The sequence below is a fragment of the Culex quinquefasciatus genome, chromosome 2, assembly GCF_015732765.1.
Source record: "Culex quinquefasciatus strain JHB chromosome 2, VPISU_Cqui_1.0_pri_paternal, whole genome shotgun sequence".
Lineage (NCBI taxonomy): Eukaryota > Metazoa > Arthropoda > Insecta > Diptera > Culicidae > Culex > Culex quinquefasciatus.
The window spans coordinates 180,495,112-180,522,261 of NC_051862.1; the positions used below are offsets into that span (position 1 = coordinate 180,495,112).

The following is a 27,150-nucleotide window of genomic DNA, read 5'->3' on the forward strand; positions in this document are numbered from 1 at the left end:
CGAGCACACTCGAGGGAGGCGTTTTTAAAACCGCTGAGTGGTATGGAAAACCCGACCCACGAAGCTGTTGTGAAAGATTATTGACTATTTTTCAGGATTAAGTTTGAATTGATTTCACACCGTTCAACCACACAATGTTGCAGAAGGAAATCTGATCCGTTCATTGAAAGCGCGTAGCAATTTTTTTTGGTAAAATTTCAACATTTTTACAGCACTTAAATTGTCATTGGTGAAATCGTATTTTTGATGTGCAATCAAAGAAAATACTATGCAAGCTCTAAAAACTTAACATCTAACTTTATAAAGTATCATAAAACTTGTGAAATTTGATTTAAGTTTTATGCATTCAAGCAAGCAAATTTGGCATAAAATTACATTATTACTGTTACACAATTGAAATAATCATGGAAATATTACTCCTGCGAATGACCAGTAAAACAAATCAAGGTAATCTAACACCTGGGAATACATCTTTTAAGTCAGAAAAAAATGTGTAATTTTACCTCTGAGAATGTGTGATTTTACCACCTTTCGATATAATGTCCCTTTTTCAGTCTAAACTGAGGTAAAATTACATCATACAAGAGGTGAAATTTCACACCTTCCAAATTTTCACATTATTTCATTGTGTGGGAAAACTTTTTAATCTGAAAAAATGTGTGATTTTACCTCCAACAAAGTAAAAATTTAGAACAGTTTCAGTGTTTTGGCACTTTTTCAATCTAAATTTAGGGCAATATTACATTATTTACACCTTCAAATTTTACACCTTCCAAGTTAACACAATTTTGTTGATGTGTACACAATAAAAAATTGTGTAATTTTGGAAGGTGTAAAATTTAAAGGTTTAATATTACCACTTTTATGATGTAATTTTACCGGAAAATTTGTAGTTAATTAAATTAAATGCTAAATTACACATTTTTTCTAACATAAAAGATGTACTAATTCCCAGATGTAATAATACCATCTTTTACTGTGTATGCCACTATTGAAAATTTTCAAAATTTCAATGAGGTTTATTAAAAAATATTTTTTCTAATGTTTCATATCTGTTTCTGATCGGTGGTTTCAAAATTCGAGAATTGCAAAAAGTCTAAAAGTTTCCTATTGTATTTAAAATCATGTATAACAATGATATGATGTAGTATCTTTGAGGAAACCAATACTAATTTTACAATTATTTTTCAGTAAAAATTTAAATTTTGCAGCAACACCTCCAAAATACCTTCAAAATTTAAAAAAAAAATCAGGCCTAATATTTCAATACGGCCAAAATTTATATTTAAAATTAGGAATGTAAGGCGTTTTTTCGAATATTTGAAAATATTTTAATAAGAAATATTGGAAAAGTTCTCAAAAATACACGTAAAAACTTTTAAATTCGAAACAATTTTAAACGAGGCAGAAAACAATTAAAAAATCCAGTTTGCTCCATCTATTTGTCCGACAATCAATTTATAAAAAAAATAATGAAATTTAAGAGAATACTTGAAAAACAATAGAAGTGGACATACATGGACACTATTTCAATATCAAAAACAGGCTATAACTTGAAAACTGTACGTTTTGGTTGAAGAAAATTTATAAAGTACTTTTAGATTGCAAATTTGATGTTGCTTTTATAAATGATTTTCGCAAAAATAAATGGGAGATTTTATTAATTTAGAGAAAATCGATCATAAAAATCCTTCCCGAAACACAGATTTTCGTATTTTACACATTTTTGTTTGCAATGCAGCCAAAATAGTATGAAGATTAATATGAACGAACTAATTATGGGTCATTCCAGGTCAACTGAGTACACTTTTGGACTCGACCTTCACCGATTTGGACCAAACTTGGAGGGAACGTTCATCTATCGATAGTTAACAGAAATCCCAAGTTTGGTGCTGATTGGACCATCCCTATATTTTTGGCACCGCCCTCTTTTTTGACGATTTTCCATAAAACTTTTTTTTCTTTTAACTTTGCTACTATTTGAGCATAAGACTTTCTACAGGTTGCATTTTATAGAAAATTGTCCAAGGAATTCGATAAAAATAACATTTTAACCCTTAAGGGTGCACAGCAACGAAGGAAGTTGTTGTCTTCTTATACCAAAATTGTCAATTTTACGGACCCAATCCTGTAATAACGGCATTGTAAAATTAATCAAACTTTGTTGTAAATTACTTTGTGTACAGTACCTTAGGGGATGAATAAAAAAACATTTCGATAGTACCCGTAGTTTTGAAGATAACAAAATGTCTGAAACAAAAATCTGGGTGCAAAAGCTTTGGTTGATGTGCACCGTTAAATGTCCCCTACCCAAGTAACATTTTTAAACCAACTAGCCATCACTTCGTTTTATTGAGGTTTTATGATAGCATCTTGATTGCTTTACAGTTTTATTTAGGCATTTACCGCAACCAATAAGCAAGAGCTAATTAGAAGGTTCTGATAAGGTTTTATACTTCGGACATAAAACCTTGTGACAATAAAAGCTAAATGGCTTTTAATAAGGTTTTATGAAAGTTTTAAGAGAGTCTTGAAAACCCAATGGCAATGTCATGCCAAACGGTTTTATCGCTTGCTTTTTAAAACCCAGGGTGTTTTAGCTGTCAAGTGCCATTAGGCATGCAAAAAGCTTACTTAAAACCACAAGCTCCTGAAAAAGCATTTAACGTGGCCAATAAGCAGTGCATAAATATGGCGCTAAACGCGTGTTCTGATTGAATTTGATTGACCGCCATCTTGGTTGAAAAAATATAAAACTGAAAAATTTGATTCAAATTTGATGAAAACACACATTTATGCTGAATTTCTGGTATGATTAATAAAGCAATAGATGTTTAAAAATATTTTGAACATTTTTTTCAGAGAATTGCATTAAAATATGTTTAAACATTAAACACTATGATTACAAAATATTGATTTTTGATGAAGCGAGTTGAATTTTTTGGCTCTATCTCCTCTACATTTATCAATAAAATTTCAACCGCAGCTGAATTTGAGCCATCAATTGCGAGAAATTAGCATTCAAATTATTTGGATTACCTCTAATACCTATTATTTATCATCGCCATTTTAGACAACCATCTCCATTACTTCATTTGGCAAGACGAAGACTTATTTTTGCCAAAATAAAACCTATTTGGCATAAGACGTTTGAAGACGTATGAAATGTCATTTTTCCATAACTCCTGACTAGGTTTTAACAAAGGTTTTATCAAGGCTTTGAGGATGTTGTTAGGATTCAGTTGTAAAGCCTTGAACTCCTATGTAGGTTTTATAAATAGGCCGTAACAACCTTTTGCGGAGGTCCTTTTGGGTTTTAAGTAGGGTATATCAAGGTTCTGGGGAGTTTGTTACGACTAAGGGGCTTTAATGTTGGTTTTGGCTCATAGGTTTTATAGCGGTTGTGACAGCTTTGATAAAGCCTAAAATGTTACTTGGGTAATATTATAATTTAACGTTTTAAGCATTTAAATTCAGTTTTAACCAATTCCTTATATTTTAATTTGTTTTATTTTATCACCATCGTGTTCCACGGACAATTTTACATAATAATCAATGTAGACCTCAAACTAAAATGAACTATTAGGGAGATACAGCGATTTTACTGAAAAAAGTTTGATTTTGCACAGTACTCGGAAGAACATGGTGTACTTTTCAACAAAAAAGGATGAACCCCGCATAGTTCGGTTTTTGTATGTGAGAAACTTATTTCGGATTTGAATTCATAGGACAGAGTGCAGCGCAAAATCAAACTTTTTTCAGTAAAATCGCTGTATCTCGCTAATAGTTCATTTTAGTTTGAGGTCTACATTGATTATTCTGTAAAATTGTCCGGGGAACACGATGGTGATAAAATAAAACAAATAAAAATATATGGAATTGGTCAAAACTGAATTTTAATACTTAAAACGTTAAAATATAATATTAGTGGGCATTAAAGGGTTTAAAAATTTATTTTCATCAAATTCCTTGGACAATTTTCTATAAAATGCAACCTGTAGAAAGTCTTTTGCTCAAATAGTTGCAATGTTATGATTAAAAGAAAAAAAATTTTTTTAGAAAATCGTCAAAAAAGAGGGCGGTGCCAAAATTAGAGGGGTGGTCCAAATCGGTGCAGGTCGAGTCCAAAAGTGTACTCAGTACAGAATGCCTTGTTTAGCCACAGGGTTCTTCTTTAAAAATTCAGCTAAAGCAAAAGATAAATAAAAATGTAATATATGTTTTACTATGTACAAATAAATGCTTGAAGATGTTTTTGGTTTTATTATAAAAAAAATAAAATTTAGTTGTCGATTAATAAAATATGTTCATTCTAAGCTTAATTACGTATGGTTAAATTTTGACAGAAGAGTAACTGCTTTCATGTTTGAAGGATTATGTGTAACTTTCGCAAAAATGGACATTTTTGAAAAATGTCTTTTTACGGGCGTGGTGTAAATTTGGAGTGAAATGTCATCCCATCACTAAAATTTGTGATATTTTTAAAGTCTTGAAATCTGGAAACACCGCCAAAATGTTTGGGAATATTTTCAAATAAACCTTGGAAGTGAATAACAATCATTGTATTTCTTTGTTGAATTGGAATATAAATTGTATGTTTCTTACTCTCTGAATATTGATTAATATTTTTCCAGTTGATTCGTTTTAATTTATGACTTTAATTTAAAAAAAAAAAACTGAAGCAGTGACCCTAATCTTCTGTTTGTTCATCATTATTTTTAACTTTATTCATAAAGCATTCTTTACAAAACCCGTAGCCCACAGGGTTTTGATGTCCACACCTTATCAAAAATTCGTCAGATGAGACTCCTCACCAACACTTCCAAGGCATTTTACCAATCGTTATCTCCAGAACTGCAACACCCTTTGTGTGTTTGTTTGCGAAAACACATGAAATATCTACCACCAAAGCCTCCAAAAAATTGCAACGATATTGGTCGGCTGTTACACCTTTTTTTGACTCAGTACTACCGCTCAACCCGCGTAACTCGGTTGACCCATTTAACAGTTCTCTCTCTGTGTGTGTACGTGCGTGCGTGGTCCTGGTCCACGTGCGACCTTCCGACTTCAATCGCTTCCTCTGTTTTTTTTCCCCAAACAGGAAACTTGAGTAAAACTCAAAGAAGAAAACCAAGAAGAACAAACTCACTGCCACCACCACCACCACAGCGAAACAAGCCGGCACAATTCGTCCACCGGCCCTCACAATAACCGGATTAGTTAAGATGACTGTCGAGTGCATCGAGGATCTGTACCCAACCTAATCCCGACCTGTCACTCGTTGTTAGCTGGTCTACTTCCGGCTGCACAAACCTAACAAGTGTGTGTGAGTGTGTGTGCGAACTTCAGAACATCTCGAGCCTCTCCGGAGGAGGCTCGTGCTAGTGTGAGTGTGTGAGCGTGTGCGTGCGTGCGTGAGCAATGGATAGCGAGTTCACCGAGTTCTTCAACCAGACCTGGAACAGCAAATTTCAAGGCAATCGACTGGGAGATGGAGCTGCGGGAGCCGCTGCTGGTTCTGGCGGAGCAACTGGAAACGGAAGTGGCCTCGGCATGTTTGGGGGAGCCTCCGCGGCAGCGATGGCCGCCGCCCCAAAGTTGTCCTCGCGGTTGACCCAGCAACAGCAACAGCAACAACCCCAGCAACAGCAGCAGGTTCCTCTGCAGCAACAGCTGCATCAACTCCAGGGAGGATCCGCTCGGGATAACCTGCTGGCCGATACCCGGATGTTCCTCAACGAAATCGCCAATAGCCACAAAAACCAGCAACAGCTCCAACAACAACAACAGCAACATAATCAAAACAACAACAGTAGAAACCTATTTACAACAACTTCAACAAGCATAGCAGCTGCCGCAACGACTGAATTACGTGATACAAATCTAGGGCCTTTAAGAAATAACAGTAGCAGTAGTAGCACCAACAACACTAGTAGCAGTAACAACAACAACAACAACAATACCAGTAGTAATAGTGTCAACAATAGTCATAGCTTTCCCCGTGATAACCGAGAGTTCCCAAAGCTCAGCCATAGACTGATGCAGCCGCTCAACAGCGACCACTCCACTTCCGCCGGAAGTTCGACCTCCACGGCGGCGGCTGCAAACCGACCCTCGACAACCGCGCACTCCTCCTCCTCGTCCACGATGAACCAGCAGGACTTTAACGCGTTCTGCTCCTCGTTGACGGCCGCGGCGGCTGCAGCGTCGGCGGCGGCGGCAACGGCGGCCTCCACGAGTGATCTGGCCGCCGATAGTACGACGCCGCCGCCGCAGGGTATGGGAGGAGGCGGAGGATCGGGGCAGGGGTCCATGAGTACCAGCAATCTGCTGGCGGCCGCAGCGGCTGCGGCTGCGGCAGCCGGAAACGGGGACATGGGGATGGCCGGAGTGGCCGGAGCGGATCTGCTGGGGGCGCTTGGGGCGCACTCGCACGAAAAGAAGCCGCCGAACTCGATCAGAGGTAAGTGAGGGGGTGATGAAACTTGATCATTCTAGAAATATCTATGAAATCATTTTTAAAAAAAATATCGCAGCTGAACAAACCAACTCTGAACTTTTTTATGGCAACCATGTGCTTAAGGTATCAATTTCCACTCACTGAAACCACACCGTCAACAAACAGCCAAGTTACACGACCTGTAGCAACTTGCTTTGTGTTGAGCCGTGCAGTTTCATCGACGTTTGCCAACCTCGTCAAAGCACTCGAATCGATCCGCTGTAATCCCGCCCAACCAGCAAGAAATCAATCGCTGACGCTGCCTAATTGCCAACCCCGACAAAACCCTCATTAGCTCACTTTTTACGACGGATTTCCTCTTTCGAAACCGAACTGGTAAAAATTGGAAGCCAAAATCTTTCCCACGAAACTGGCAGCACTGCCTTATGTTTGAGGTTTCTTTGATTCACGAATCAATTAACTTCATCAAGACTGATTAGCAATCTAAGCTAGTTGATGAGACGATTCGGACTCTGCCCAAACATAAATCAGCCCCGAAATTGACTGGGGAACTCGAAACAATTTATCTCTATTGGTGCAAACTGACAGCTGCCAAAAACCACCGAGCAGTTGGACAAGACAAGTGGCATTCGGCGCGCAGGAAGTTGGTTGATTTCGCCATGGAGTAGAGTCCGAAGAAAGGGTTACACAGGAATGATAGCCTCATGAAGATGTATAAAGAGCGATGTTTGGCACAGACAATCACATCATATCGCACTTCATCAATCATCAATTGGATTGTTTGATTGAGTGGTGTAAGGGATGTCTCTTTTGTTTTGCAGTATTTTATAAATTATCTTACAAATTATATGCCTGAACAAAAGTTATTTTTTTCTAAAATTAGGGGGAAGGATTTTTTTTAAATAATTTTCTTTAGGGACCATCCATAAACCACGTGGACAATTGTTTGGAAATCTCGCCCCCCTTCGTGGACAATTGGCTATACAAAAAAACTTTTTTGTATGGAGCGTGGACAATCGCCATACCCCCCCTCCCCCTAAAGTGTCCACGTGGTTTATGGATGGTCCCTTACAAATGCCTAAATGTATCATCAAAAAACAAAATTTACAAATTTTATGTATGAACATTTTTTAAAAAAATTCCCATTATTTGCGATATGAGAAATTTTTATTACTTCTTCCAAAATGCGTTGTTTTGAGTTAAATAATAACATAATTTTTTAGTTATTTTTTTTAAATACGCCGTATTGTGAAAATTTTAAGTATTTAAAAAATGTATTCTTACTATCGAAATGTATGTAAAATTCGGAGTCATTTGATACCCGTATTGCGGTAACAAAAAAATAGTTTTTTTTTTGAAAAACATTGTATTTAAAAAAAACAGTAAGAAATACAATCGGTAGCTGAGTTTCATCCTGATTTCAAAAAACCTTATTTTTCCAAATTTGGATGATTTTTCATAGAGTTTTAGCCATGTCTAACAGTAAAAAAATATGTGAATTTGGAAGTTGTATTTTTTAAGGTTAAATATTACCGTAAAACGGGGTGACTTTGATAGCCGGGGTGACTTTGATAGGTTTACGATTTTTCCGAAAAATGAAGAGTACATTTAAAATACGTAAGGAATGGTTCAGAAACATACTGATCGTGGTAGAGATGTGTTCAAAGTACCTCAAGAAGAACTTTTCATAAATTTTTGAAAAGTTTATAAAGTTAGTTAACTATAGTTAAGAAAATGTTGATGGAAGTCATTATTTTAAACTTCTCAAAGTGTCATGGTTTTCTCAATGAACATGATTTTTAATCGGAAAACGGAATGCATTTTCGGATTCTTTGGACAATTTTCCACTAGGAGAAGTGTTTTTGAAACACAATTTAAAAAAATCTCCAAATTTATAGGCAATTTCAAATACCTCTTTTATGATGTAATTTTACCTCAATTTAGACTGAAAAAGTGACATTACACCAGAAAAGTGGTGACAGTGGTGACCTTTTTCTGACATGAAAGATGTTCCCTTCCCAGATGTAATATTACCATGATTTTTAACTGTGTACCATAAATCCAAAATCCCATAAGCTCTGGTTTCAGTTCTGCACGCCCGTTTGATTGATAAAAATATAACAAATTAAGTATTTTTAGCTTTACTTAAACAAAACTTTTGAAACATGTTTTAGAAATGGGAGATGTTATTCCAATATAATTTGCAACTTTGCGTGATGATTTTAAATTTAACATCATTTTTTCTTAATTAAAGATATGATCTGCTTTTTATATTTAGTACTTAATGCATAGTTATTAAAACAAAAAAAATCAGTGGCTTCTAATTCCAAAAACTGCAAAACGAATATAAAATCAAAAACTATCGCTGAACACCGAAGATAATCCTTTTATTCAATTCAATTCATGTTTATTTAAAAAAAAATCAAATCACAATTTTCTATTTCTTTCACTTTCAGAGTTTGGAGTATATGGTTACTCTCGCAATCAATTTGTCATGAGAAGGAAAAACTATCAAAAACCATCAGAATTTTTAAGGAAAAAAGCTATGAACTAAACTAAATCACAGTTTTTTTTAATAATATTTTTTTTATTTATAAAAAAATCTGAAAACATTTTGGTCTTATAAATATTTAAGATTTTTCGATTAATTTTGTTCAAATAAAACTTTTAAACTTTTAATGTGAATAGTATCTCAAAACGCTTAATAATTTATTGCTAATGTTTCTTCTTTCAATTCATATTTGGAATTCAAAATTTACAGAGATTAATAGTATCCAACTTAAATGAACATGCCGAGACTTTACATTTTAAAATGTTTTATTGATGGTTTGTATTCGATTGCGTATGTTTTTTCAATAGAAAATTTCAAAATTCTTAAAATTTTGTTGTCTTGAATCAGTGCAAACAAATTACACATAAAACATTTTTTCATCTATAAAGCCTTTCTTAAATTATATTAATTTTCAATTGAAAATCGCAATGTAAACATTCGGAAGAGTTAAAAAGACAACATACATGTAAAGAATTGTTACAACATTTACTAAGAACAGAAATATTGAGAAAAAAAAAACAATATGTCAATATATTTTCTGAATCAACTTATCATAAAATGTTAATGGTAGGATGGTTGCAGTTGAGCAATTCTCCAACTTTATTCTTTCACAAAACACAATTTCAATTTCTATGAACTTTAACTTTTTTATTGTTTGATTTGTTAGCAAGTATTTAAACTCAATAATTATTTTAAAATTTTACGAGTTTTTCAATCAACACTTTTTTTTATTGGCTTAAAACGTATATTGTGAAAAGTTGGAAAGCATTGCTCAGATTTTTATATACAAATTATTTTATTTATATATTTTTAATGATCGAATAAAAGCAACATTCAGTTGACTTTGTCAGAGTTTACCGAGGTTTACAAGGATATATATAATTAGAAAATTGAAGTAAGCTATTAGAAGGACTGAACTGAAGAGAAGAACTGAAAATTCAATTGCAGTAAATAATAGAATTTTTTGGATCGCTATATCTCGAGCATTGATAGTATTTTATCAGTTTTTCTTCGGAAAGTTACTAAATTAAATCATGTTATCATTTCCTGTAATTACAATTTGATTGCCATTTCATTTTGAAAGGTGAGCAGTTCTCTACGAAATCGGTCTTTTTTCTTTAATTTTAATTAAAAATATAAAAATATTTTCAAAAAATTAAAATCAAGACTAACATTTCAAATGGGCGTAATATTGAATGTTTGGCCCGTTTGAAATGTTAGTCTTGATTTTAAATTTTTGAAAATATTTTTTTCGAAAAGATCGGAAAATTTTACGAATGTTTCATGTTTTAACATTGTAAATCGGACCTATAGTTGCTGAGATATCGACATTAGAAAATGGTGGGTTATTTGGGTGAGACTTAGAAAACATCAATTTTCCTGTTTTTTAACCTTTGCATGGCAATATCTCAGCAACTATGGGTCGTATCAACAAAGTTCAATAAAGCAAAATATAGAGAATTTTCTCAGCTTTTCAAAAATATTTTTTTCAAAGATGGGCAAACATGGGCACTAATTTTAAAAAATGAAAAACTGCGACTATTTTCAAAAAAGTTACCTGAAATTGGTTATAACTTGAAAACGGTGCACTTTATCAAAAATTCACTCAAGTACTTTTTGATTGCAAATTCGATTTTACATCGAAAAATGAAGTTGAAAAATTTTTGCGACCAATATTCCGATTTTTTGAAAAAATCTGTATTGATTCAAAAAATCATAACTCGGTCAAAGATTTTTTGCCCATTCTGGCAATTTCTGAAAAGTTGGCATTTTATGTCCTCAAAAACATATCAAAAAATAAAAAAAATTAAAAATAGTGTTTTTTTGCAAATCAAGTTTTAGTGACAAAAAGTTAAATTAAAAATCACCAAATTTTTTTTACCGTGTATCATTTTTTTTCAGTGTAGTCCATTTCCATACCTACAACTTTGCCGAAGACACCAAATCGATCAAAAAATTCCTTCAAAAGATACAGATTTTTGAATTTTCACATATCATTTTTGTATGGACAGCTGCCAAATTTGTATGGAAAATTATATGGACAAACTAATGATGCAAAATGGCTTCTTTGGGCATACCAAAGGCACCAAAAAAGTTTCAGCCGGATTAAAAAATACAGAAAAAATCGAATGACCGAAATCTCCGAGAATTGCTCAGGTAGAATCGCAAGAGAAATAAGAAAAATCGAACTTATTCTAATAACGCCAAAAATTATAAAATAATAGTTGTTACCAAAATGTTAGATTTTTCATCCCGTGAAATGTTCAATAAATTTGCTTTTGTATGTATGTGTATGTATGATCCCCATACCCGCAGGCAACTTGGTCCTGAAACACATGTGAGCGCTAGGTGAACAATTCGATCATCTTTTACTCCGTAATCTGTACACCCACGTGCATAAGTTTTTTTGCACGAATTTTAATGCTACAAATACCGGCGCATAGATCAAAATGGTTTCCCGCTTCCCTCCCCAAGCGCCGGAAATTTGTAGCGGGTGTAGGGACACTTTGCATAGACGCCCTTGCTCCCATCACGTCACTGAGGGTATGGAGCGACGAGAAATTAATAAGCATGCCCCCTTAGTCGAACCTTCATTAGAGAAGCAGGCAATCCACAACTCACAGCGAACGACCAAGGAAACACCCTACCGCGTATATAGTAATAATTTTGCTTTGTTGTCTTAAGTGATGTGTGTGTGTGTGTCAGAATAAATGAAAGAATACTTGTTTTATAAAAAGAACGAGCTCACCAGTTGATATCTTCTTCAAAATCAGCTTCTCTTCAAGCGTCTCGCAAGATACACGTAATATCGAAAGGCCGGTCCCCGGTTGGGCTGCTTCCGATTGCAAACGCTCCACTCGTAATCTGATCCATCGTTCTTCTTTTTCTCTTTTCGTCGAAACAGTGGCAATGTAGTCTCCCCGCTGCAACTGTACTCCACCTTAACCGGTCCCACGGCTCCGATTCCCGTTTCGTTCCTGGGATTTTGACTTCGACCAGGTCCATTCACGCGGAGATGGACTGCGCTCGCCACCTTCCCAGTGCGCGTTCCAGTGTTCTCAGGCTTCCGGAAGTTGTCCATTTCCCGGTCGAACCTTCGTCGTCGGGGAAGTTTCGACGGCCTTCAGATTCCAGTTCCGCAACCTACCCGGAATGAGGTAGGTTGCGGGGTCTTTAAACTGTCCTGCTCTAGCATCCCCACCTGTGCGATCCATCCATCCAGGCCGGTTTAGCAATCCAACATCCAACGGAACAGAACTCAACCAAAAAACAAATCTTGAGAAAATTCTACTTCGGACAGAGAAAAAAACGACAGCGAAAATTTTGTCGTCCGAACACACGCGCAGGTTGCTTCGATCATCCCGTGAAATGTTCAATAAATTTGCTTTTTTTCACAAAAAAAAAATCCAAAACATCAAACAGTTCACCACTTGCCCTGATAAAGACATCTCCAGTTCTACTCTGACAGAATGATGTCATTGATTGTTCTTCTTCAGCATTGCGCACCTCCCACCTCCCTCCTGACATCATGATCGGATCATCAACAAAATTCACAATGTTCACAAAGTGTAATGCGTTAACTCAGCTCACGCTCAAATTGTCGGTGACGTTTTTTGTTGTCACAATTGTCATTTTACCAAAAATTTATTGATCTTTTTCCAAAATCTAGATTTTTCGTAATTCTTTAAAATAATTATTGATTTTGTCTAAATATTATGAGAAAATGGAAAATACCACAATAAAGCATAACGCCAACAACTTGACTCGATCCTCCTCTGAACTGCACTGCCAGTTGCAGCGCAGATTGCCGAACTCTTCCTCTCCGCGCATCGTGGGCTGGAGTTCCGCGTACAACGCAAATTCGCAGCGTGCACACTCTTCAGCTCTGCTAATCGTGTCATTTGCCGCCTGAGTGGGCAATAACTATTCCGAACGCGTTCCGATTCGATCCGGACCGACAAATGAAGACATTTCGCGTCAGTTCAAAAAGTTACACAAAGTTTATCCGTACTCCCGGGCGGGGCGCTGTCACGGTTTGGCACGAGCTTCAAACGGTTGCGCTTCTGTAGAGTTCTGTAGTGTGGATTGTGTGTGTGTGCATTATGCAGCCTGGGCAGACACACGCGATTTTAAGCTTCCTTTCCCCAGCTGAATGACATGGGCATGCCGGCCGCACAAAGAGTGGAGTAGTTTTACAGCTAAAGTGGCGTCCTCGATCTGAGGGGTTGAAGTTGTGTTGTTTTCCAAAACTTTAAATAATATTTGAGAGATTGATTTTATGCTTGAAAGCAAAAAAATCTACACTAAAATTTTACATTATTTTATTTTGTCATCAATTAATCATAATTTGAAACAAATTTTCCAGCCTTTTTTCTCGTCTCAGGATTTTTTGTCCTATGTTTGTTAAAATTATTTTAATTTCATTTTAATTGAATATGTTTATTATATCCTGTTGAAATATATTTTGATTTTAATATTGGCTTGAATTAATGAATTTTTTAAGCCTTCATTTCCTCCTTCTCTTTCCCAAGTAATAGTAGCAGTTATTTCATTAAGTTTCTTCTGCTCTCGCATAATTGACTGAAATTTATGGAATTTATTTTATTCAATGATTGCATTAGAATTAAACTGTAGTTGTAAGGATTTCAGAAACTCAGCATGTTAAAGTTAGGCGAATTAAGTTCTGATTAGTACAACATATAAACATGAATTGATTTGAATTGAATTAATGTATTTATTTTCTTTTTGATTAACTGAAATTTACCTCATTTGATAACGATTTAAGTGTGTATTCTTAACTTCAAAAACATAAAAATAAATGGGAAACCAAACATACTTGAACCTCTGCAATAATATTTTAAATTCGACATTTTTTTCAAATTTTTGGTCTAAGGATTTTTAAAAAGAAGTTCTTTCAAAACTATGTGATATTTCAATGTTTTACGGTAAATCGTAAATTAAACACAAAGATTAAAGTGATTAAAATCACGAGTTTAATTTTTTACAATACTGTTTTTCAGATAATTGTTCATTCGAATTGGAAAAAAAAGAAATGGCTATGATTTGTTGTTTGCTACATAAATTTGTTTTTTTTTTTTTTTTTAAATAAAAAAGTATATTACATGTTCCCCTCTATTTCAAAAAATGGTGTTCCTTCAAAGATCACAGCTTGGTTAAAAAAATATTTCCCGAACTCTGAAAATAGATATTAATTTATATTTTTAAATCGGCTCAAAATCTGTATCTTTTGGAGGAATGTTCTGATCGATTTGATATCTTCGGCAAAATTAGTGGTATTGATGAGGACTTTCTGAAAAAATAGACAAACGGAGAAAAAATGCTGAATTAACTATTTAATAGAAAACATTTTTTTTCAAGGGTCAGCATTTTTTAATTTAATTAAATTTTTTTTATAAGGAGTAACATTTTAAAAGGGCCAAACACTGAAGATTCAGAGGTTAGTTTTCAAAATATTTTTTTCGAAGAGATCAGAAAATTTCACAAATGTTTATGTTTGGCCGTCTTTCTCCATGGCTCAAAAGCTGCGGGGTTTAGTTCCCTTAAAAATTAAAAAAAAAACAAATAAAAAAATATTAATTACGGATTTGGGATCTTCAATTTCCATATGCCTATTTTCTTGAACTGTCCTCGTCATATCTAAACTTTTCCCAAAACATCAAATAGATCAGAAAATTATTTCTCAAGATGTAGATTTTCGATAATTTACGTATCATATTTGTAAGAAAAGCTGCCAAATTTTATTGAGACTTGTATGGGCGAACCAATGGCACGAAATGGCTTCTTTTTTTTATTTTTCATTCCATACAAAGTTTGAGCCACATAAAAAATATCAAATGGAGACAATTTTTTCTGAAACTACTTTTTAGGTAAATAACCTTTATTTTAATTAGGATTATTTTAATTCATTGGGCAAAAAAGAGGTATGAAAGATTTTTTGAAATTAAAAGAATACGGGAATGAAATAAAATATTTATTTTCATAAGATTGGAGAACTTAAAAGATAATTGTTCAATAATTTGAAACAAATAGAAAAACTAACACAAATATGTTAACTGATTGAAAAAAATAAAAATAAAAATGTTTTATTTAGTTATGATAACAAAACGTTATAAAATTCATTGATTTCACGATACCTTATGAAATTTCTGGCACGATTTTGTTTCAAATTTCAATGTTTATTAACTAAATTTTAACGCTCAAAACGCCATCTGAGCAGTTCTCTACGGAATCGGTCATTTTTCTTTAATTTTAATTTTTGTATTTTTTTATCCGGCTGAAACTTTTTTGGTGCCTTTGGTATGCCCAAAGAAGCCATTTTGCATTATTAGTTTGTCCATATAATTTTCCATACAAATTTGGCAGCTGTCCATACAAAAATGATATGTGAAAATTAAAAAATCTGTATCTTTTGAAGGAATTTTTTGATCGATTTGGTGTCTTCGGCAAAGTTGTAGGTATGGATATGGACTACACTGAAAAAAAATGATACACGGTAAAAAATTTTTTGGTGATTTTTTATTCAACTTTTTATCACAAAAATTTGATTTGCAAAAAAACACTATTTTTAATTTTTTTTATTTTTTGTTGTGTTTTAGAGGACATCAAATGCCAACTTTTCAGAAATTTCCAGAATGGGCAAAAAATCTTTGACCGAGTTGTGATTTTTTGAATCAATACAGATTTTTTCAAAAAATCAAAATATTGGTCGCAAAAATTTTTTAACTTCATTTTTCGATGTAAAATCGAATTTGCAATCAAAAAGTACTTGAGTGAATTTTTGGTAAAGTGCACCGTTTTCAAGTTATAACCATTTTTAGGTAGGTTTTTTGAAAATAGTCGCAGTTTTTTATTTTTTTAAATTAGTTAAAATCAAGACTAACATTTCGAAAGGGCCAAACATTCAATATTACGCCCATTTGAAATGTTAGTCTCGATTTTAAATTTTTGAAAATATTTTTTTCGAAAAGATCGGAAAATTTTACGAATGTTTCATGTTTTAACATTGTAAATCGGTCCTATAGTGGCTGAGATATCGACATTAGAAAATGGTGGGTTATTTGGGTGAGACTTAGAAACCTCAATTTTCCTGTTTTTTAACCTTTGCATGGCAATATCTCAGCAACTATGGGTCGTATCAACAAAGTCCGAAAAAGCAAAATATAGAGCATTTTCTCAGCTTTTCAAAAGTATTTTTTTCAAAAGTGGGCAAACATGGGCACTAATTTAAAAAAATGAAAAACTGCGACTATTTTCAAAAAAATTACCCAAAAATGGTTATAACTTGAAAACGGTGCACTTTATCAAAAATTCACTCAAGTACTTTATGATTGCAAATTCGATTTTACATCGTAAAATGAAGTTGAAAAATTTTTGCGACCAATATTTCGATTTTTTGAAAAAATCTGTATTGATTCAAAAAGTCATAACTCGGTCAAAGATTTTTTGCCCATTCTGGCAATTTCTGAAAAGTTGGCATTTTATGTCCTCAAAAACATATCAAAAAATAAAAAAAATTAAAAATAGTGTTTTTTTGCAAATCAAGTTTTAGTGACAAAAAGTTAAATTAAAAATCACCAAATTTTTTTTACCGTGTATCATTTTTTTTCAGTGTAGTCCATTTCCATACCTACAACTTTGCCGAAGACACCAAATCGATCAAAAAATTCCTTCAAAAGATACAGATTTTTGAAATTTTTCACATATCATTTTTGTATGAACAGCTGCCAAATTTGTATGGAAAATTATATGGACAAACTAATGATGCAAAATGGCTTCTTTGGGCATACCGAAGGCACCAAAAAAGTTTCAGCCGGATTAAAAAATACAAAAAAAAAATCGAATGACCGAAATCTCAGAGAATTGCTCATCTGCATTTTTCAACAACAAAAAAAAAACAAATTGCAATATATTCATAAAATATTCAAAGATTTCATCAATAGAAAATTCAAAAATCCAGAACCTTTTAGAACTTCAACCCTGTTTGAAAAGTTCATCGACTTCGTAGTTGCTGCTGCTGCCTGTCGATTCTGGTGCTGCTTTCAACAAACAACAAAAACACTCAACAAAGACAAGCTTGCACCACACGTAGCGGGCACGTCATTTTGTGTATGTGCAATAAAACGTATTATTTGCATATATAGTACAATAAATTTAAAAAGCACCGGGCAGCAGCACCCAGAATGTCGCAACAAACAAGAGAGTGCAACTTTGGTGGCGACTTTGGTGACCCGAAAGTTTCACATTACGCGGCGATTGGTCATTTCGAGAAAGTTGAAACTTTTTGCGATTGAGTTGTGTTGAAAAATTGCGCAATTTTATTTCATCAAAATTCGAAATGATATGCCTATTTTAGAATGTCCTGAAAGTTGCTAGCAGGTTCATCGTTCGATGACTCAAAAGTTGACAATTTTTCGCAATAAAAAACCTCAACTTTTTGGATTGCAACGCCGCCATTAGAACGACGCAAAAGTGTCAATTACGTCGTGGGCCTTAATTTTTGCGAACGAACGCAGCAGATGCGCAAAATAAATTACAATTAAAAAACTTCATTCATTGTCGCGCGGGTGATATGATTTAGGGGAGGCAGAATGATTAAAAGTTAAGTTGGTTTTATTTTGCAAGTGGCCGTATCAAAGTGCACGCGCGGCTTGCATAAAACGCCGTTTTACGATTTTGCGATCCTTAATGAATGATAATTGGCACCGCTGCGTGTCAGATTTTTACTCTCCCCCCGAAGATTTGGTGCAGGCGTGGTGAGTTATTTTTTTATGACAGAACCATTTAGAAAGTGTTTGAAAGGAATTTTGGGTTTTGGGAGAGGGGGCAATTAAACGGTTGGCTTAATTTTAATGGCTTAACGGTTTGGTTTTATGCTCTGGCAGGTGGTCTTAAATGACACAATTTTGTTTCAGGACCAAAATAAAATTTTAAGCCTAACTTCTAACTAATTTCTAATAAATGAAAAAGATTCAATAATTCAAAAAACACTTCAAAAGATCGAAAATTTTCCAAAAAATAATTAACGTTTTAAGCATTTTTTTCATATATTTTCAATTTAAGCGTCGATTAAACAATGAAGGAATATTTCAAGGGGTTTCCAGCATCGTGTCAGACTGGTCACTAATCCGGAATTACTTGGAATTTGAGCAAGTAATTCTGTAATTCTGGATTTACTGAGTAATTCCAGAGTAATCCTGGTAATTCCTAATAATCCCAGTAATCCTGGTAATTCCATGATTCCTGTTTGTGAAAACATACTTCAGAAAATAATAAAATAATAAAAACTAACTGTAAAAAAAGATAATTTCGATAAACCTTTTATGATTGTATTTATTGCCTATTAATTTTCATGTAAAAAACCAAAGTTATAGCTAGAACGGGATCATTCGGATTTTGAGTAAGTAATTCAGTAATTCCAGAATTACTCCGCAATTATGCAGTAATTCCTGTAATTCTGGAATTACCTAGTAATTCCGTAGTAATTCGAGTAATTCCATAGTTACTCAGTAATTCGTGTATTTCCCATCAATTCAAGTAACTACTACTGATTCTTTAAAGGTAAATCGGCAGAATGCATTTTGCTTTTCCTTGATGCCTTTTATGGTTGTAAGTAGTACAGAGCGGATTCGGAATGTCCGCTAATTTGGATGCTCTCTAATTCAAATGTATTCAGATGAAAAACAACTCAAACGTCAAAATCAATTTTAAAACTGATGTTGATATTTACCCCATTTTTTGATGATTTCCAAGTAGGGCGTCCAATTTTTCCCGGGTTTTGAGTTTCCCGTAAAACGGAAAAAATATATTATTTATTCCCGGGAAATTTATGAAAACGTCATAAAATCTATGTTTTCTTCATATTTGTTATGTTTTTAAAATCATACTATTAGCTCAATAATAGTATTAATAGTATCAATCTAAACAAGGATAGCACTTTTAGATAGTTTTAATGATTTTTTTGTTCTTTGTTGTGCTTTGAATTTTAAATGCACTCAAACGCCAAAATCAGTTGTCAAACTGATGTTGATATTTACCCAATTGTTCAATGATTTCCAAGCAGGACGTTCAATTTTCCCATGTTTTGAGTTTCCCGGAAAACGGGAAAAATATTTATTTATTCCCGGGAAGTTTTTGAAAAGACATAAAATACATGTTTTCTTTATATTTGTTATGTTTTTCAAGCTTTAAATTTTTAGAATTAGCTCACTACTAATAATATCAATCTAAACAAGGATAGCAGTTTTGAGATAGCTTTAACAAAATTTTGCTGTTTATATAATTTTATATGCACCACATTTCTAATTCAAATTAAATAAGTACCGATCTTATAAATATTTATTTTTTATTTATTTCTATATGACATGACTAAAACAGCTTTAAAATTGGGTTGAGATGTCTAAAAAACAAAAATGACAACAAATACAATGGTACCCATTTATGTAAAATTTTAGAAAAGTTTAAACTTATTAATTGTAATACTAATGTTATTTCCAGGCCAAATTAAGATTTTTGTTTAATTCCTGGAATTCCTCGTACAACATATAAAAATCCCGGGAATTTTGTGCCGGAATTCCCTGGATGGACGCACTATTGCCAAGCACGTGGTTTTGTGCGTTTGACAGCTGTCATTTGATCCAATTCCAAAGACTTTTCTCAATACGCTGGAAGCTAGGCAGTAATTCCAAGTTATTTTTTTTATAAATTTTAGCAATTCTGCGTGGTTTCTGGAAATCCCAAGTAATTCTGGGAACTCAAAGTAATTCATGACATATTGCCAGTAATCCTGGTAATTCCATTTAGACTGGTCAGTAATCCTTGATGCTGGAAACCCCTTGGAATATTTGGTTACACTTTGATGAACTAATTTAACTCTTCGATCAAAAACTTCTAAATAGGCACATTTTCTCATCTCTTAAAAACTATTTTCAAGGGGTACTTTAAAAACATTCTTATGTGATTGAGAAACCATTACCTTTAAAATACAATATCTTGAAAACAAAAAAACCATTCGATAGCCGGAAATTTTTTTTTGAACTTTGTCAGGGAAACAATGCTAAGTTTTCATTTGCGCTACATAAAGTGAACATTTTTGTTAACCATTATTTTAGGAGCAACGTAACTTGGATAAAATCTAAAAAATGAAAAAAAAATCTGAAAACAAACTAAATTCCAAGAACTTTTCTTTAGTTTTGGCGCAAACTTCTCGATAAACCAATCAATTCCCATTAATCTTGTCGTGAACAGCCACCGACGTGCATTTCAATATTCATGTCCAAAGAAGCAGAAGACGAACCTGGTCGAAAATTCCAGCCATAAAATTTGCACACTCCTCCCTTTAAACTCCCGGTTTTCAGAACACCTCCTCCGTTTGTTCTGAAACTCCTCTCCACCACCAAATTGGTCAGCAATCACTCGGCAACAGTCCAGAACCTCCAAAAAAAATCTCAAACTTCTCAGAGAATCACGAGCCACGACCAACAGCTGGTTCGCACAGCGCTCTCTCAGAGAGAACATACTTGAAATTGCAGAACTCTGCGGCGGTTCCTTCGTTCGTCAAAATTTCGCCGAACCGGTCGCGATCGTCGGCCAGCAGCAATGGTCAGCCCGGACCTACGAAAACTTTGCAAGCTGACGATCGAGCGCCGAAAAGATCAACGAACTCTCGCGCGCGATTTTTTGTTGGCGTCTGGTCGGTCGGCCAAGAGTTCAACTCAGAACGTTGTCTTGGTTTTTATTTTTAGGGGTTCTTTCACTTCTCTCGTTCGTAACGATTCGAACGCCAAATTATGCGAGTTTTTGTTTGGATGGGAAGGAGAGATAGCGTTGTTTCGTCATCGATACCCGAGCATGGGTAAATAACAAGGAAAATGCGTAATAATACCTTTCTCTGGTATCAATACCAAATCTTGGTATTCATGGACCCTTTAAAAATTTGTCTTAAGGATTATGCAAGAGCAAAATGTGGTATCATAACAATTTAAGGTATTGTTTTGATATTGCAAAATTACAGAATTTGTCAATGGTCGAACACAACATTTTGGTATTATTTTGGTATTAAAGTGTTTTATCAAATTCCTCTGAAACTATGAGAAAATTTTGACCAATTTTGACAAAATAATTATTTTTGCGTTAAAATGATGTCTCAAAGCGAATGCTTTCATTGAAAACTGGAAATTTCAAACATGATTTTAAACATTTTTGATATACCCCCTACAGAAATGACTTGAAATTGTGGAAAATTTTCTAAGTCACGATGGCACATTTTGGTATTATTTTGGTATTGAAAGGTTTCATCAATTTTCTCGGAAACTATGGAATTTTTTTTTTTAAAATTTTGACGAGATAATTAATTTTGCGCTTAAATGACTTGAAACCCAAACATCTTAAAACTGATTAATTTTTTTTTGTGATATACCCACTAATATTTTTTCAAAAACGTTGAAATTTTTCTAAGTTGGGATAACCAAGTACGAGTCAATCAACAGATTATTGAATTTTGGTGAATTTCAATCCAGTTTTATTATAATAACACTTATTTTTCAATCTTGTTATTTTTCAGAATCTTCAAGAACTTCATGCACAGGCCGTTCATCAATGACAAATGCATTCGGTGTGGTGAAGAATATCACTAAGAACAAGATGGAATCATCAGGTGAGTAGATTTGACTGTTGCATATGGATCATTTCCGTTTTTTCACTAACTGCAACTGTTGCACTAAAAATGGTATGAAAATACCAAATTTAGGCATTTCTTGTGCAAATATCAGCGACCAAAATGTGCTCTTGGTTGCCCAGTAATAGATGGTAAAATACCATGAAATCATACCAAAATCATGTTTGTGGAAGACCACAGGAATACCAAAATACGATTCTCCAAGAGCGCGGAAATACCTAAAATTAAAAAAAAACCATGCCAATACCAATTTTTGGTATTCAAGCAATGTTCAAAAATCCAGAAGACCTCAACTTGGTATTGAAATGATTTTATTTTGTGGTATTATTTTACCTTTGGAATAACATGGTTTGGTATTGTTGTGCCCTTCCACATACAAGATTTTGGTATGATTTCATGGTATTTTACCATCTATTACTGGGCAACCAAGGGCACATTTTGGTCGTTGTTATTTGCCCAAGTAATACCAAAATTTGGTATTCCCGTGTTATTTACCCCTACTCGGGAAGGCACTCTCCAGGATCCCTTCGAAAGATTGGCTGCGCTAGGGTCTGATTAGATTAGATTAGATTAGATTAGATTAGAATTGTTTGGTTGAACATATTTCATCGTCCATGTATTTACAATCTTGAAGAAAACGAAAAGAATCTGTAATTTCAAGTGATTAGTTTGATGGTGAATCTTGTGAGTTTCAATTGTATTTTTTCTATTTTATCCAGAAAAAATACAACAACTTTTACAATGTATCAAAAATCAACAAACGTTATACACTGGAAAAAAAAGTACAAAATTCTCATAATCTAGGAATTTTGCTCCATTTCCTTATTTAGTAATTCGAAAAAAAAACCCAATTTGGAAAGAAGGCAACATTCCTAGAATAAAGGAATTTGTATTTTTTTATTTCAGTGTAAAATCACTTTTTTTCATTTTGGCAAAGAAAAATAAAGGAAGTCAAAACATAAAACCAATAATATTTTGACAATTTCATATCTTTCAATGGTGGTTGAAAATCAACCATTAAAAGAATAATGAATCATTAATTTGTCATTACTTTTTTATTATTCAAAGTTAATTTTTGACACCTCAATTCTACTTTCTTTAAAAAAAATCATAGGATTAAATCAATGCAAAATTTTACGCCAAATAGTATGGTCAGGGAGCACAAAAAACATATTAAAAAAATGGAATTTCAATATTTGGTTTATAACATCTATTCAAATCAAAACAGTGAAAATGTTTATCAAACAGTTCATAAAATTTTTCATGATTTTCTTCTTTAATTTTATAATTCATCATCCGGTTGGTATGTTCAAGTTATATAAGAAATATACATAAAAATATATCATTTATTATTTTAATCGTTAGTGAGGTGCACTTAAAATATATTTCGAATCTGCATGCTTTAATCCACAAAAATACCTATATGTGATGATGACATGTGATTCTTCAACAATTCCCATAAAATGATCCTTAGGGCAAGCATGTAAGGTTAGTAGGCAAAACAAAATGCCTGATTTTCATCAAATTTTCTTCACTAATCCGTATAACGCAACATTAAGCTTTATTTCTTACTTATTATTGAACATTAGAAGAAATAATCGACCATAAAAGCACTGACAAAAAATAAATATTTAATACATTCAGAAAAGTTGAAAAAAGGTTGCAAAAAAAATTTAGCAAATTTGACTGAAAAAAATCATTATCATTGTTTGTCATAAGGACGACAACTGCTGAGAGAAAATAAGTTAAGACATTGAAATGTTTTTTAAATTTTTTTAAAAATTTTAAATTTGCGTAAAATTTTAGAAAAATGGCAAATTTTGCATCAAAATTGGCAACTTTATTTATTTTTTTAACATTCTTAATAAAAATACGCTTCGTGAGTTCCCTTCACCCAAACCGCTCACGCACATCTGCTTGCTCACATGTGTACGAGCGAGTCGTGGTGGAATCCGCTCCCGGCTGATGATGATGAATGATCACCGGTTTTTTCTTCTCTCTCCCCAAAAAAACAAAAAGAACACGAACCCATCTTCAAACCATTCTTCGCTTCTCTTTTCCCCCAAAATTCGTCGCGAAGATGCGCGGCGACCACGCGCGCGATCTCACCGACGACGACGACGCCGTTCAGGTCGTTGACTTTGGCGAATTTTGTTTTGATTCGTGTCGTTCGGACGCTGCTGGCCGGTCGGTCGATCGCCGGCTGCTGAACTTTGGGGATTTGTGTTCTGAGTCGTCGTCGTTGTTGCGACTTAATGAGTTTGTCGTAATGATCGTCGGCCCATTCCTGGAGACCACCGACCGTCTCGTCGTTGGGATGTGATTCACGATGGGCATTTAATTGGGATTTTTTGATTTTTTTCAAATTTTCACAGAAGTCTTTAAATCTCAGTTTAAAAAATCAAAACTAATGAGCTTTTCCATCATCTTCTTCTTCCAGCACAAATCGAGATCATCCCCTGCAAAGTGTGCGGCGACAAGTCGTCCGGGGTCCACTACGGTGTGATCACGTGCGAGGGCTGCAAGGGCTTCTTCCGGCGGTCGCAGAGCTCCGTCGTCAACTATCAGTGCCCCCGGAACAAGCAGTGCGTGGTGGACCGGGTCAACCGGAACCGGTGTCAGTACTGTCGACTGCAAAAGTGCCTAAAGCTCGGGATGAGCCGCGACGGTGAGTAGTCAGAAAAATCTACGTTTGTATTTCTTTCGAATCGTTGACCAGGACCGCAAAGCAATCAAAAAGTCATAAAAATACTCCAGTCATTCCAAGCTTATCAAAAGCGAAATCTTCACCCCGTAAGGCACACCACACCATCCACCGAATTGTACCCTTCCTTAGCGCGAATTTCATGGGAATGCTTAAGTAGTAGTGGTCCGGAAACGGCGAATCGGCACGCAGAAGTTAGTCACAAGAAAAGCAAACAACATTAGGCATCAGGAAACGGAAAATTATGGTGAAACACACTCAGTTTTTGTTTGACCAAATGTTAGTTCTTTTGAAAGCTTTGGAAAGTTTGAAAGTTTTGTTTTATCTGTTAAACATTTTCAACTGCTGATATTTTATATCATCAGTTCGTCCATGCAAGTCTGTATACCATTTTAGCAGTCTTCAACAAATTGAATAATCCGCATTCTTGAGAATTTTCTTATCGATTTAGTGTCTTCAGCAGAGTTGCAGGTTTTGCTAAGGACCACGACATAAACTTTGAAAAATATTCAAAACTGCCTAATAGTTTGGCTACACAACCATACTTGTCAAAAAGGATAACATTTTGATCGAATTATATGACCAATTTTGTGAATTTTCTGATCTTTTTCGTAAAAATTATAACATAAAAGTAAATAAAACTGAAAAGAGTGAAAGGTGAAGAATTCATTGAATGTTATGTTGTGTTACACAAAAACAAATTTTTTGCGATTTCACGGATAGCGTAAAATTCGTGAAATTCCAAAATTTCAGCGAAATTCCGTGAAATTTAAGGTCTTTGGAATCAATGCATAAACATAAAAAATGAACAATATTTTTATCCACAAATTTAATTGTTATTTTATTTTCGGGATCATCAAAGGATAAGTATGGTTAGTAAATTTTCACGATTTCGCGGACAGCGTGAATTCCCGTGAAATTTAACAATTTTCTAAAATCGATACTTAAATTAAAAAAAACTCAGAATTATTGCATCCAAAAAGCTTTTTCATATAAATTATATTAGTTCAAAAGCGTGATATTATCAATTAAAGAAAAACTAAATTTAAACTAAATTGTAACAAGATTTACCCTGAATTACATGATAAAGTAAATAAGAAAAGTAGATGAATTGTAGATACAAAAAATAAGCATTTAGAGATCGCAATTTGGAGCATGAATTGTGTTTCATCCTTTTACTTTGAAAACTTACTAAATTAAATCTTGTTTTCATTCCTTGTAAATATTTCTCTACTACCAATTTAATTTGAAGGTGAAATTTCAAAAGAAATAAATTGACTTAAACTTGGTTGATGCAAGAAATTTTTTTCAAAAAATCTGGCCTTTCATGAATAATTAAATTTTAAATTTTTCCTGAGTCCCGTGAAATTTTCACGAAATAAGATGATTTTGTTAAATGGTCCCTGTGGAAATAAGAAATTTTAAGATTTAATTTGTTATTCAATTTTAAAGATTTTTTCATAGTTTATATTTTTGCATTTTGTTTATTTACAGCGAAACTTTTGAAGGTAGATAACTTGTTTCGCAGAGCTTATGAAAAGTGTGTTGTACATATTTTACTCTCAATGTTTGCTTTCGTTCTATTCGGTAGATAATTTATTAATAAGTAATACGTACGTACCTGAAAAGAACAAAGAAATTTTGAAATTAGATTGGTGTAATAAGTTAAGCAAATTTATTTCTGAATGAAAAATATCATAAAATATAGTATAAAAGTACTTTCTGTATTTTTCAAAAAATTTCACGTTCCACGAAATTTCCGTGAAATTTGGAGTTTTGCAATTATGGTCCCCGTGAAAATTGCATTTTTTGAGAAATCACTAACCCTAGTGATAAGGTTAGACAAATGCAAATTTTATTTAATTTATTATACATTTTTTAGCTCTTAAAATTAAATTTTGCACTTTAAAGCTTTTCTAAATTCTGAGTAGCACCCCGGAAATTTTTTTAAAGGATTTTATTGATATTTTTACAGTACAATTCAATCATAAAATTGTGTAAAGCTCTAATGGATACTTTTGTTTCAACTTAAAAAAATAATAGTAGTCCATTTGCCTGCATTTATTATTACTTTCAGCTCGTTAACATTATTGTAAAGGGTTTTTAGCCTATTATGAAAACTCATTCTTTGAGAATTAATTAAAGCGTTTAATGTGCTAAGTAAATTCCCTATAAAAACAATTCGGTTTGTTCGAAATTGAATAACCTGGTTTTTTTTCATTTAATTTTAATTTAAAAAATCAGCCCTTTTCTGGAATATTGTAGATTTTTTCCTTGTTCCGTGAAATTCCTACGAAATATTATGATTGGATTTGATGTTCTCTGTGAAATCTGGAAATTATTTGCTTGAACAGTTATTTATATGCTTAATATACAATAAAGCGTACAAAATGTTTTACCGTTGTTTAACATTAGATTTTGTAGGTTATTTTAGATTCTTTCACGATCCGTGAAATTTCCGTGAAATTTTGTGTTGTCGAATAGTTGTCCCCGTAAAAATTGCATTTTTTTAGCGTGAAAAAACACTAAGCCCAATTATTTTCTAAAAATTTATTGGACAAATGCGAATTTTATTACATTTTAATGTATTTCTTTAAGTAAGGATAACTGTTGCTAAAATTTTGATTGAGATTTTTTAACAGCATACCTTGTTTAATCGATTATATTTTTTTTGTAATAAAACATTGTTAATTTTTTATTTTTTGCATTTTTGAAGTTTTGTTTAACAAATTTTGACAACA

General features: G+C 33.5%; 1 protein-coding gene across 4 annotated transcripts in view; it reads left to right on the forward strand.

Annotated features, from left to right (window-relative positions):
• Positions 1-27,150, forward strand: part of LOC6049002 (probable nuclear hormone receptor HR3) — a 355,001-nt gene that overhangs the window by 264,689 nt on the left and 63,162 nt on the right. For 2 of the 4 annotated variants that reach the window (XM_038251860.1, XM_038251861.1), the window contains exons 1-2: positions 5,102-6,463; positions 24,146-24,373. In XM_038251860.1, coding sequence (XP_038107788.1) covers positions 5,422-6,463; positions 24,146-24,373 — 1,270 coding nt within the window. In that variant the 5' untranslated portion in view covers positions 5,102-5,421. Of the gene's footprint in view, positions 1-5,101; positions 6,464-24,145; positions 24,374-27,150 lie in introns of those variants that run through there. The other 2 variants (XM_038251863.1, XM_038251862.1) reach the window with 1 other exon arrangement.